At 32.2% G+C, this 13581-nt stretch overlaps 1 protein-coding gene across 2 annotated transcripts in view; it reads right to left on the bottom strand.

Annotated features, from left to right (window-relative positions):
* Tbck (TBC1 domain containing kinase) overlaps positions 1 to 13581 on the bottom strand; it is a 237430-nt gene that overhangs the window by 105758 nt on the left and 118091 nt on the right. For both annotated transcript variants that reach the window (XM_076864170.2, XM_076864169.2), the window contains exons 21-22: positions 9525 to 9561; positions 8386 to 8547 (exon numbers count right to left, since the gene is read on the bottom strand). In XM_076864170.2, coding sequence (XP_076720285.2) covers positions 8386 to 8547; positions 9525 to 9561 — 199 coding nt within the window. The remainder of the gene's footprint in view (positions 1 to 8385; positions 8548 to 9524; positions 9562 to 13581) is intronic.

Raw genomic sequence — 13581 nt, 5'->3', positions numbered from 1 at the left:
TTAATGTTAATCTTCTTCTCATGCTCTTCCTCCCTACTCTGTTCTTAGTAACTCTCCTTATATCAAAGAAGACATTTGGCATTTGTTTTTTAGGGATTGGCTAGCTTCACTTAGCATAATCTGCTCTAATGCCATCCATTTCCCTGCAAATTCTATGATTTTGTCATTTTTTAATGCAGAGTAATACTCCACTGTGTATAAATGCCACATTTTTTTTTTGTTATCCATTCCTCTATTGAAGGGCATCTAGGTTGGTTCCACAGTCTTGCTATTGTGAATTGTGCTGCTATGAACATTGATGTAGCAGTGTCCCTGTAGTATGCTCTTTTTAGGTCTTTAGGGAATAGTCCGAGAAGGGGAATAACTGGGTCAAATGGTGATAACAAATAACCCAATCAACAAATGGGCCAAGGACCTGAACAGACACTTCTCAGAGGAGGACATACAATCAATCAACAAGTACATGAAAAAATGTTCACCATCTCTAGCAGTCAGAGAAATGCAAATCAAAACCACCCTAAGATACCATCTCACTCCAGTAAGATTGGCAGCCGTTATGAAGTCAAACAACAAGTGCTGGCGAGGATGTGGGGAAAAGGGTACACTTGTACATTGCTGGTGGGACTGCAAATTGGTGCGGCCAATTTGGAAAGCAGTATGGAGATTTCTTGGAAAGCTGGGAATGGAATCAACTGATGATTGTAACAAGCCATTTTAGCACTGATATTATGCCTTCTTACGACATTAAACAAGTCATGAATATATTTCTGCTGCTTTAGATGAATATATGAATTTTTTTAACTAAAACTTCACAATTATATTATGCCTTTGCCCAAATAAAATGCTTTACCTCAAATAATAGTAATATATTATATTACTTATATATTTTTAAATATTTTGTTTTAGTTGTAGTTGGACATAACATCTTTATTTTATTTTTATGTGGTGCTAGGATCGAACCCAGAACCCCAAATGTACAAGGCAAGTGCTCTACCCCTGAGCCACAAACGTTATATTTTCAGAGCAAAAATATATTCTCTGGGGCAGAGGTTGTTCAATTCTCAGCACCACATATAAGTAAATAAAATAAGATCCATTGACAAGTAAAAAAAATTTTTAAAAATCTACATATGTATATATATATTCTCTCAACCTCTGCGTTACATAAGAGATACAGCAGAAAATAATTTAGAAGCCACCAGATTCTTGTCTTATGTATCAAAATATATACAGAGGAAAAAAAATCAGTATAAATATAAAACTTTTACATATGATTTTTATAATCTACTATATTTCTTCATATAAAGTGAGAATACTTAACAATTAAAATGTTAATCATTTAAAACCCTTAAAATTGTATAAACTTTGAAATTTGAGCTTATTCATTTGAAGTTTAACCATTAATATTTAGTTCAGGAATGGATGGCAAATACAAAGAGAGAGGAATAGAATATAGATAAGCCAGGAAACTTTAAAAATATGTGGAAAATATGGTTTCTGTTCATCTATTAAGTGTTTTAATAGTACCTACCATTAATGAGATGCTAAGGGCAGGAATTTTTATGCTGTACTTAAGACTTAGAAGATGAAATTACTTGATACTTGTATGGAGTATCTATACCTATTTATAAATACCTACTTATAAACATAAAAAATTAACTATTTACTAGAAAATAAACTTTTAGTAAGAGAAATTTAGTAGAGAAACCAGTTTGAATAGCTGAAACTACAACTAAATTTATTTTATTTCTACTGAATAGAGTATGCTGAAAAAAATGGGTGCTTAATCAGATTCGATCAATGTAATGATAAAGTGTAACAGAAAGAATAAAATTAACAGCACCTCATTTTTAAGGTCTAAAACAAGCATAATAACATCTCCTGAGTGCTGGTTATTCATAATGTTGTTTGTATAAGTCCTTTCAGTCTTGAATTGATAAGCTTCATTCTATTATTGTACCATCTGTAAGTAAATTCAAAGGAGGGTCTTTTAATATTATACTACATAATGTTGAAATTTTTCCCTATGGAATTTATTCCTCTCATAGAGGAAGACAGAACCAACAAGATTTATTTCACTGGGCTCCACAGCTTATGAAATTATATGAAGCCTTCTTAATGGAGGAGAGCAAATGGATATGCTGCCAGACTCTGGAAAATGTAGGAAAGAGGGTTCTTTTGTTGCATGGAGGTGGGAGAACTCCTATCAGTCCCTTCCATGTTTTCTTAGAACTCAATCCCTGGGAAGAGAGGGTCTTAAGACTGGTCCTTGAGTGGGCTGGGGTTGTGGCTCAGTGTTAGAATGCTCTCCTAGCATGTGTGAGGCCCCGGGTTTGATCCTTATATTTTATCACATATAAATAAATAAAATAAATGTATTGTGTCAAACTATAACTAAAAAATAAATGGGGAAAAATAAAAAGACTGGTCTTTGTGAAGTTGGGGAGGTCTCCATGCTTCATGTTGTAACTGTCGGCTCCAGGTTTCTGCTCTTACTAAGAGCTCAACTTCTTGGGATTTCAACTGACTTCTTTCTACAAAAGAACAAATCTATGTAACCAGCAATGGGGGGACAGCTCAGTATGGCTCTGTCCTTATGACTCAAGGAGCTTGTCATGCATATTAGGGTGAATAAAGTTATATGTGTGTATACTCAAGTAAGTATACATGTGGGGGATATATCACCTCTATAGATTGGAAGTAAGCCAAACTTAAAAAAAAAAAAAATTGCCATTCACTGTAAAATCAGAGTTGTCATTGTTTAATGTTAATGGTTTTTCATAGTTATTGTAAATAAACACTGCATTTTGGAATTTATTCCCCCAGGCAGTAACAATGAAAGAACAGCAATTAATGAATAATAAAGAGAACTTACTGAATAAATAAATACCTATTGTATCTATGTTCTCCTCCTCCTTTTTATGTTGCTAAGTCCTGAACTAAATATTTCTTATGGTGTATGTGTGTGCGTGTGTGTGTGTGTGTGTGTGTGTAATATATATATAATATAGATTTTTGATTACTGAAAGGATATTTCATATCTAACATATGACATCTATCCATTATCCATTATCCTGCATAATATATTTAAGAAAAATCCAGTGTTGGTATGTATGGCTTTGAATTAGTTTATGGTTCTTGCCAATCATGCATTCCCATTCTGAAAGTTACAGATGCCATCAACCATTTGCATGTACTCAGAATACCTCACAAAACATTAAAGTATCAAATGTTTACAATCTGATAAGTTAGGAAACTAAATACTTAAGTTGTGATGCTTAGGATCTCATTACATTCATGTGGATAAAGGAAAATATACTACCAATTTTTATGTCAATATGGAAAAGTTAAAAAGTGTTTTAATACTAACTGAGCATTATTTGCCATTTTCAAGCTAAATTTCCACCCACCCCCAACATATGCTATGCCTGAATTCCAATGTATTTTTTTAAATCTTTTCTTTCTTAGAAGTTTTTTTTTTTTTTAATACTTACCTAATTAGGGTTTTCCAATGTAGCAAATATAAATGTAGGAGATGGAGTAAAATTGAGTCTCAAATAAACAATGTTCATTTGGGATATATTCATTTTAGTAGTATTATCTGAAATTTATATTTAATGAGGCATACTGATTTTGTCTGACATTCAAATGTCTTATAATATGACTTATACTATAACAAAATGAAGTACAAAGCAAATCTTGGATTTTAAAGCTTTTAGACATGTGAGGAAGCTAGGGAACTTCTTAATATTGCTATCTGGTTAAATACAAGGAAGGAAAATAGATTAAGTCTTGATTTCAAAAATTACCTGCTAGAGGTCCATGAGAACTTATAACCAAGAATAGGTATCATCCTTCTCCCCTTCCCTAGCACAAGAATCACCAGAACTGCCTTAAAATCAATGGAATTTTGAGTAAGACTAGATTATACAATTGACTTTAATCAATATAAACACCTTTACCTATCCACCTATAATTCCACAACACATATAATACTTTCTGAACTAGTGAAAATAGTGAGATGGTACTAATATTTTTCATGTTTTTTGTTAAAAATTAAATCATATTACAAAGTATGTAGGTGATACTAAAATGCTTAAATTTCATTCAAAACTTTTCTATTAAATTAAGCTTCTCTAATTGAAAAATCACTACACAACTAAGAGTTTTTAGTCAAATGCCAATTTCTTCCTATAAAAAAGGATTTGAAACTTTTCATATGCTGAAATCTCCTTCAGTTTACTATTACCTTCTAAACAGTTTATATATGCATATTTCTCCCAATGTTAAAGCCATTGTTTTAATCTCAGAATAAGTTAAGGTTTCTTCCATACAGATTTACCATTATTTTTTCTACTGAGTTCTCTAAGAAAAATATTCCTGCCTCTAAATATTTCTGTCTTTGAAAATAATCAGTTTTTTTTTTTTTGTATAACCTCTGGGGATTAGCAAGGATGGTGGAATGTGATGGTCATCATATACAAAATATATGTATGAAGATTTGAATTTGGTGTCAACATACCTTATATACAGAGATATGAAATATTGTGGAATATATGTGTATTAAGAATTGTAAAGCAAAAAAAAGGAGTACACATATAATGGCATAATTTGGTGTGAACATACTTTATATACAGAGTTATGAAAAATTGTGCTGTATATGAGTAATAATGAGTGTAATGTATTCCACTATTGTCATGTATTTAAAAAAAGGAAAATAATTAGGAATGCATCGTTATTGATATGTTCAATTGATACTCAACTGTACAAAGGAATATAAAACAAAACAATAAAACAAAAGCATTTAAACATCTCAGTTGTCAGAAATCCACTCTAAAATTATTATCCTTTTGGTTTTACTTAGATATTATTCTCATCTTCAAAACTGCATGGATATATCTCCAAAGAAAAATTTAAAAGCCAAAGGGGGTACTATAGCAGAATATCAGAGAGAGAGAACAAAGACTGGGAAACCCTAAATTGTAACTGAGTTTAAAAAGTGGTAACCTTGGAAACTACTCTCTTAAAAGTAGCAGCCAAAATCCATTATTAGATTGGTATGAAAAGCCAAGTATTTCTTCCAAAATATCCTGCCATAGCTGAGCATGGTGGTACATGCCTGTAATCCCAGCAACTCAGTAAGCTGAGGCATGAGGATCACAAATTTGAGGCCAACCTCAACAAATTAGTGATGCCCTAAGCAATCAAACCCTGTCTTAAATAAAACAATTAAAAGGGCTAAGGATACAGTTCAGTGGTAAAGCACCCCTGATCAAGCAATGTTAAATGTACCAATCTCAAAGTAATCTGTTCTAGTACAAGCATGGCACACATACCAATACATGTCAAGAGCATTCAGGAAAAATTTCTAGCATCGTTTGTACTTTCTTGGAATGTAAAATCACAATATATCACCTTCTACAACGCAACAATTTTTGATCAAAAGAACTGTGATTTTCTGCTGAGTTTCCCCTACAAAAATTAAAGAGGTAGTATTCAATGAAGAAAAGGAGGACGAATGGACATGGAACTTAAGTATAATTTCATGTTATATATTCCTAACAAATTTAAAATGTTAAATACTACATATACTTAAAAATACTTGTGTATATGCCTATCGTTTTTTTGCCAGTTGCATTATATATATTATCTTTAGTTCTCATAGCAACTCTAAAGTAGATATTATCGTCTAACATTTACTGAAAATTTTGCAATGTACAGGACTCTTTTTCCAATGAGAATCAATAACTTTTTAGAGTTTCCCTGGCTAATATGTGTCATATCTGGGATATGAACTCATATCTATCTCACCCTGTAGACCATATTCTCTCAGCAGCAGTACCCCCATTCAGTTTCCCAATTTACACAGGTAGTGAATGGTGGAATCCACACTCAAACCCATGTCAGTCTAGACTCCCAAGCCTGGGTTCTCTATTGACTATACTGAGCTGTCTATAAGCAAGGAAAAGAGATAGTCTTCTTACTAATAATGTGTACTTAACATTAAAGGATTATTTGATTTTTCAGGTAATTCTTCATTAGATTTTGCTAACAAATCTGTGTGATCATTAATTTATACAAAAGACAATTGGGGAAATTGCTTCATTTATACTACCAATAGGAAAGTATGTTATATAGAATGAAAAAAGTGAGGAAAATTATAACAGTGACTTAATGATAATAATCAGTTATATAGTTTTTTAGATATACTGACTTAATACAACAATCTATGCATAGAATACTTACTTACTATTATCATTCTCATATAATCAAAGATGAAAGGATTAAGTCATTTCTCTAAGGTTGCACTGGTGAAAGTAGTAGAGGCAGGATCTGAGCCTAGGTGATATCACTGCATATTTCATGCTCTTAACAACTAGACTATTAAGAACTAAAAAAGATGCCTATCATGTTCACAAGGTTCCCAACTGGATGGTGGTTTTATTTTTATTGTTGTTATATTAGTGTCAATACACATTTTGTACAGTGGGTTGTCAATCTCCTTTAGTAAAAAACAGAGTTAAATTTGTCCTGTTTACTGATTATTTAAACTCAGATAAGTAGGAGTTCAGTAAAGCATAACATATTTACTGAGTTCAAATTAATGCTTAATCTTAGCCTTACTTTATCTAAAAAGTCTGTCTCAATAATTGGAAGTAAAATATACAGTTAGCCTATTGGTCCTTTCTTGGTAGACTAGAAAAATAGCGTATCTGTTTCACATATTTCTACATTTACATCATCTAAAACTTTCAGATGTTAGTGTGCAAAAGGTTACTCCAGATTCAGTTTTTTAGATTTCCCCTGGTCACTTCCAAATTCCTTCAAGAATTGTTGAGGGTAGGAGAATAAAAAAGACAACTTTTAAAACCTACCTGAGAATGCTATCTCAAATAAATGCACTGTGATTAAAACAAAACACAGATGTACTTAAAGACCAAGTTTGCAATGAAAACCTTTATGCTTTTTGAAAGAGGTCATATTTTTTCTTAGAAGCCTCTCCTTCCCCTAACAGGAATCATATATAATGACCAGAATAATGGCATTGTGGATCAGGGTAATTCACATACAAAGAAGGCATCCTATTTTCAAAGGTTAAGGAAGAGAGATACTTTCTCAATTATTCAGTTATAACAAATGTATATAGTTTTATTATTTCAGAAATAATATTTTTAATGGGCAAGCAGGGTTACCACTAATTTGTCTATAAAAAATTAAAACAGATTCCTTCACTGGTGTTTAATGGAAATATTTATATACGAAATAGGAAAGGCATTAAATTTGCTTTATTTCAAAATGCAAAATCAGCATTTTCAATATACATATTTTTATAACTGACCAGAAAAATTCTTTTAATCCTAATCAATCAACTTCTATTTACTTTGTCAAGTTGAGAATGACAAGAAAACATCTGTAGGGTACAGACAGTATTCTTAGGTTATGAAAGTAGCTTCTCTGTTCCTGTTCAAAACCAAAAATAAACAACACAACAACAAAAAACTCGACAATTTTCATAAAAAATTTCCCAGAAAAAAATTAAAGAACTAAACTATTATTTGTTTACATATAAATAACACTTTAATTAAAATTTGATAAATTAGCTGATGGTGATATTTTTAGTTTTGGGGGCAGGAGAAAGGAAAAGTTTTAAATTACCTCAAGGCATTTTGTTACTATTTTCCCCCCAAAAGATGAAGATTTTCAACAGACAGATAATACAGAATGAAACACAGATCATCCACTACAAATAAAAAGTAGATAGGAAGCAGGTTTCTTATTCCTTTCGAGGCTTAATACAGATAGCTTTAGAGTACCTTTCTCTATTTATTTGGTTTTCAGGCAAATTTATTTCTTATGTAATTTAAAGTGTGTTTATTATCAGTAATAATTTGTGTTTGTCTGAAAATATGAAGGACAGCAAAGCAAAAAGCAGAAGGAATGGAATCAAAGAAATACTGTGAAAAAAGTAGAATTTTTCTACCTAAAAATATTTCAGTTTCTGCAAAAATAGCTTTTTTACCCCACTTTCACAAATTTACTTACATCTTAAGAGCCACATTAGTTTTTTTCTTTTTTTAAACCACAGCATCAAGTGTATAGTTGCTATCCATTTGTCTACATTTTAGCATTCAACCCCTAGATTTATAAACTCCTCACTTGGGAACACCCTATACAACTTAACTTTCTATCTTGTATGGTATGACAGAATTCCACAGAATTCCAAAGTTTCTTTCTCTCTCTGTCATAAATTTTTCCTCCTTAAAATTGTTATTGTCAGGTCTTTTGGTCACAGCTACAAAAATGCTAACTAAAACAATGGCTTAAAATATCTCATTATTTTACAATTAAATTACATTTAGTTATTCCATTTATTTAGACCTCTACCTGGTAAATCAGAGAAGAGAAGAATGCATTCATTAAAGCCATTAGCCAAAAGCCGGTCCCGCAGTTGCTGGAGAATTGCTACTCCAATACAGAATGGGAAAGAGGAATTTCCAAGTAGTAAAGTATCCCAGAGGTGGAAAATTTTGTGCAGTGGAAATACATCTGTAGAATGATTTTTAAAAATAAGTTAAGTTAAAAATTAAAATAAACAACAATAATAACCTGCTTGACTATATGTATCAGTATTATTTTATGGTCCAAACTATTCTTTAGGAGCTAATATTACAAACTGTTTTTATAAAATGTTTATTTAGTTTTGTCACCTTATAGCTTCCTAAGGTCTCTTTAAATTAATTAATTATCATATCAGTCAAATAGATGACATTTTCTAATTTATCAATATTGGTATATATGTACAATTCATAACATTTCTCCCCAGAATTATTTAGTTATATTATTTATACAAGTTTATTTATGCAGATAAACCTTAAAATTGTTTTATATACAGTAAGGTTATATCCCCATTATGCATTATAAACACCTGCTTTATTAAATATTCATCAAAAATATCCTTTTAACAGTCTTCTATTTTTATAACTCCTTGTTCATTTAATAATATTGTGGATATCTTCCCAGGCCCATACATACAGATCTATTCCAAATATTCTTCCATTTATCACGTGTACCATATTTAAGTAAGGATGTTCACTGTATTAATATTTATAAGTAAATTACAACATTCACATAATCTGCTTAATTTCTAGGAGTCCTCCTAGTTTAGAAAATAAAACTGTGAGTTATTATAGAATCTCTAGAAATTAAGCCTAATTTGGTTGTAAAATATAGCCTTGATACCTTTAGATAAACCCCACAATTGATGTTAAATACTGTTTTCAAAGGGGGAAAAGCTTGAGTGAATACTATGAAATATAAAATAAAATTTCAACCTATACAATTCTCATTTTAATGTTCAGGGGTCAGAACAATTGGAACTATTTTATACTCACCTTTATCATGCAAGAACCACATAGGGGATGCATATTAAATTTGCTTAATATTATTGCAAATATAAAATGTCAGGGAAGAATAAAACTGTATTTTTGCTAATACAATTCTAAAAGAGGAAAAATAATACTTACGAGTAAACATGGTGAGAAACCAAGGGATGGCATATAGCTATGAGCAGGAGTACAGGGGATGGATAAAGAAGAAATGAAAGACAAAATTAGAATGATCGCCAATAAACTAAACTGAATGGTTAAAAAAAATTCTATATTTTGGTCTATTCCATTGATTAAAATAAAACAACAATGCAGGTAACTATAATTATGGCCACAAATACTTAATTTTGTAATATCTGTCTATATTACAAATATAGATGATTTCTTCAGGAATCATTCACAGAATACCTTCATTTGATCATAGCTAATTCAAGTGCAATACTAGTATGCTATTTTTAAGGGTGCACTTTTCAGTGACACAAAAATACCACTGAGATTTTAAGGATTCTTGTAATAGTTAAGTTTATGTGGCAAAGTGATTAAATCAGAGGACGCAGGTATCTGATTAAATAATATTTTGGGGTGTGTCTCTGATGGTGTTTCCAGATAAGGTAATCATTTGAATCAGTGCACCAAATAAAATACATCATCTTCCCAGTTTGAGTGGGCATCATCCAATCTATTTAGGGCCTAAAGAGAACAAAAGTAGAGGAAAAATAAATTAACCCCTTCTTTTCTCCTGCACACATTTTATTGGAGCACTACAGTTGTATATAATGATGAGATTTGTTCTTACATAATCATACATGCATACAATATAACAATATAATTTGGCCAATATCAATCCCACAACTTTCCTCTCCCTTCTCACCTACCCCCACTTAATCCCTTTGATTTTCCTGAGATTCCCCATCACCTTTCTTTCCTTTTTCTCTCGAGCTTCCCCATGAGAGAAAATAAGACCTTTGACCCTCTAAATTGACTTATTTCATAGAACATAATGGTCTCTAGTTCCACCTATTTTCATTTTTCTTTATTGCTGAATAAAACTCCATTGTGTGTGTGTGTGTGTGTGTGTGTGTGTGTGTGTGTGTATCACATTTTCTTTATCCATTCACCCACTGTCAGATTATAAGGTAATCATTTGAATACCTAAGCTGGTTCCATAGTTTGGCAAATGTGGATTGTGCTGCTACAAACATGCATGTATCATTGTAGTATGATAACCTTAATTCTTTAGGATAAATACCTAGGAGTCGTATAGCTGAATCATATGATGGTTCCTTGCCTATCTTTTGAGGAACCTAAACATATATTTCCAGAGTGGTTGTACAAATTTACAATCCTACCAACAGAGTAAGAGTGTTCCTTTTTCTCCACACCCATTCCAGCATTTATTATTTGTATTCTTGATGCTGCCATCCTGACTGGTGTGATAAAAATCTCGGTGTAGTTTTGATTTGAATTTCCCTAATTGCTAATGATATTGAACATTTTTCATATATGTGTTGGCCATTTGTATTTCTTCTTTTGGGAAGTGTCTATTTTATTCATTTGCCCATTTCTTTTTTTTTATTAGTTTCTCAAGACAATACAATGATCTTGACATATCATACATTTGATTCAAACAGGGTATGAATTCTCATTTTTCCATGTGTACAGATTGCAGGATCACATTGGTTATACAGCCATGTATATACATACAGCAATCCTAGTGTCTGTTGTATTCTGCTGCCCTCCCTATCTTCCCCTCCCCTCCCCTCCCCTCCCCTCCCCTCTCTCTACCCAATCTACTGTGACACTTTTCTCTTTTTTTCCCCTTCCCCCTCATACCATCATATATGTATTTTGTATAACAATGAAGGTCTCCTTCCATCTTCTGTGCAATTCCCCTTCTCCCTCCCATTCCCTCCCACCTCTTTTCCTTGTTTAGTGGTAATCTTCTTCTCATGCTCTTCCTCCCTACTCTGCTTTGAGTCACCTCCCTTATATCAGAGAAGACATTTGGCATTTGTTTTTTAGGGATTGGCTAACTTCACTTAGCATAATCTGCTCTAATGCCATCCATTTCCCCGAAAATGCCAGGATCTTGTTATTTTTTAGTGCTGCTTAATAGTCCATTGTGTATAAATGCCACATTTTTTTTTTATCCATTCATCTACTGAAGGGCATCTAGGTTGGTTCCACAGTCTAGCTATTGTGAATTGTGCTGCTATGAACATTGATGTAGCTAGCTGTGTCCCTGTAGTATGCTCTTTTTAGGTCTTTTGGGTATAGTCTGAGAAGGGGAATAGCTGGGTCAAATTATGGGGTATGTGAGTTTTGGTGTGAAATTTTTGAATTTTTTATATATTCTAGATATTAGAGAACTAAAAAAAAAGTAGCTAGATTTCTGTCTGTAGGTTCTCTATTCACATTCCTAATTGTTTCCTTTGCTGTGCAGAAGCTTTTTAATTTGATGCCATCCACTTATTAACTCTTGGCATTATTTCCGGAGCTGTAGGGATCCTTTTGAGAAAGTTGTTGCCCTTACTTATATGCTGGAGTGTTGAACCTCTACTTTCTTCTAAGAGTTGCATAATTTCTGTTCTAATTCCTAGGTCTTTGATCCATTGAGTTTATTTTTATGCAGGGCGAGAGATACGGGTCTAGTTTCATTCTTCTACATATTCACCCCTTCTTTTCTATTTCACGGCTTGAGATGATGTCTTATTTCATCTTACCTTGCTTTTAGTCACCTAGGCTGGTTTTATGGTTTGGCAAATGTGAATTGTGCTGCTATAAACATGGGTATGCATGTGTCATTGTGAACTTTAATTCCTTAGGATAAATATCAAGGAGTTATATAGCTGGATGGGTCACACACTAGGACTGTCACTAGCAAGTTTTAAAAACCAAAAATAATTTGCAGAAAAATCTGAAAAAGCATGAAGTTTATTTTACTGTATGAGTAAATACAGGATACTATTAAACAAAGACTTCTACTTTCTATAGAGCTTAAATAAATATTCTTTTGGTACCCATTAATTATAAATTTATGAGTAGAGTTGCACATTGTCTTTACATTGTACACAATGGAGTAACTATGCTATCAAAATGCCAGTTAATAACTATTCAATTATATAATTCATTAAAACATAAGTATTATAGTAAAATAAAGGCTATTGATCTCCACATCATCATTTACACAAGTTGAAATGTAGATAGTTCTTTTTAGAGACATTACAAATTCAAAAAGGGAAAGACATATGTGTCTTCATAGTAACAAGTATGAATTGTAGAAAACAGTAATATCTAACAAAATACAAATTATTCACCCTAATTCTTCACCTTTGATTAAAATTTAAATTAAAAAATTAAAAGAGATTAGTTCCATCACTATTATTCAATCTTTCTTTTATTAACATAACATCAATTATATTATTTGCTACTGTTTTGAGGAAAACCAACTGTCACTAAGAATATTTGCCAAATTAGTTCAGCAATTAACTAATAGTACCTTGCACCCCATTCTATCCTATCTAATTATTAACTTCATCAAGATCTATAGAGTGATTGTGCTTCTGAACAAGATGGAATAGGAATCAAATCTACCCTCCCACTTGAAATGCATACAATTTAGACAGAATACATGAAACAACAATTTGCAGATCTAGGATATTAGCATGTAGAGTAATGCCCGAGAGAGGAAATACATGAAATGAAACCTATAACTGTCCAGAATGTCAGCTTACTGACATTCTGCAAAGAGTTTTTAGGCCATTAGAGGAAGGAAAAAGCCAGGAAGAGCTTGGTGGTTGTCCTGAGCTAAGGAGGCAGCGTTGGGAGAGTGAGGAAGTCAAGGTGGCTAGAATCTTCATAATTTTAGACAGAAGAAAGCTGCTTAGAGAGAAAGCTCCAGAAATTGCATAGGGTTCCCCTCACAAACTGCTAAATACTAAAAACGACATCTATATAAGGAAACTACATAAAGTGGGGACTTATTTAAAATGATCAGAGGCAAAAATTGCCAGATTCATACAAAGCCAAGGTAGTTTCTTTTTACACAGGTCAGTGCACAAAGAAAAATAAAAAAACTAAAACCCAAACTGAAACCAAACCAAACCAAACCCCTGCAATAAACAAAGCACTGTATAGAGTACTCAGAAAGTATTGTCTTAGTAATAGCATAAAACTATGCTCACAAATTATGATG

The sequence above is a fragment of the Callospermophilus lateralis genome, chromosome 8, assembly GCF_048772815.1.
Source record: "Callospermophilus lateralis isolate mCalLat2 chromosome 8, mCalLat2.hap1, whole genome shotgun sequence".
In the NCBI taxonomy this organism is placed as follows: domain Eukaryota; kingdom Metazoa; phylum Chordata; class Mammalia; order Rodentia; family Sciuridae; genus Callospermophilus; species Callospermophilus lateralis.
The sequence above is the reverse complement of the archived record's forward strand: the minus strand, read 5'-3'. Positions and strand labels throughout refer to the sequence as shown.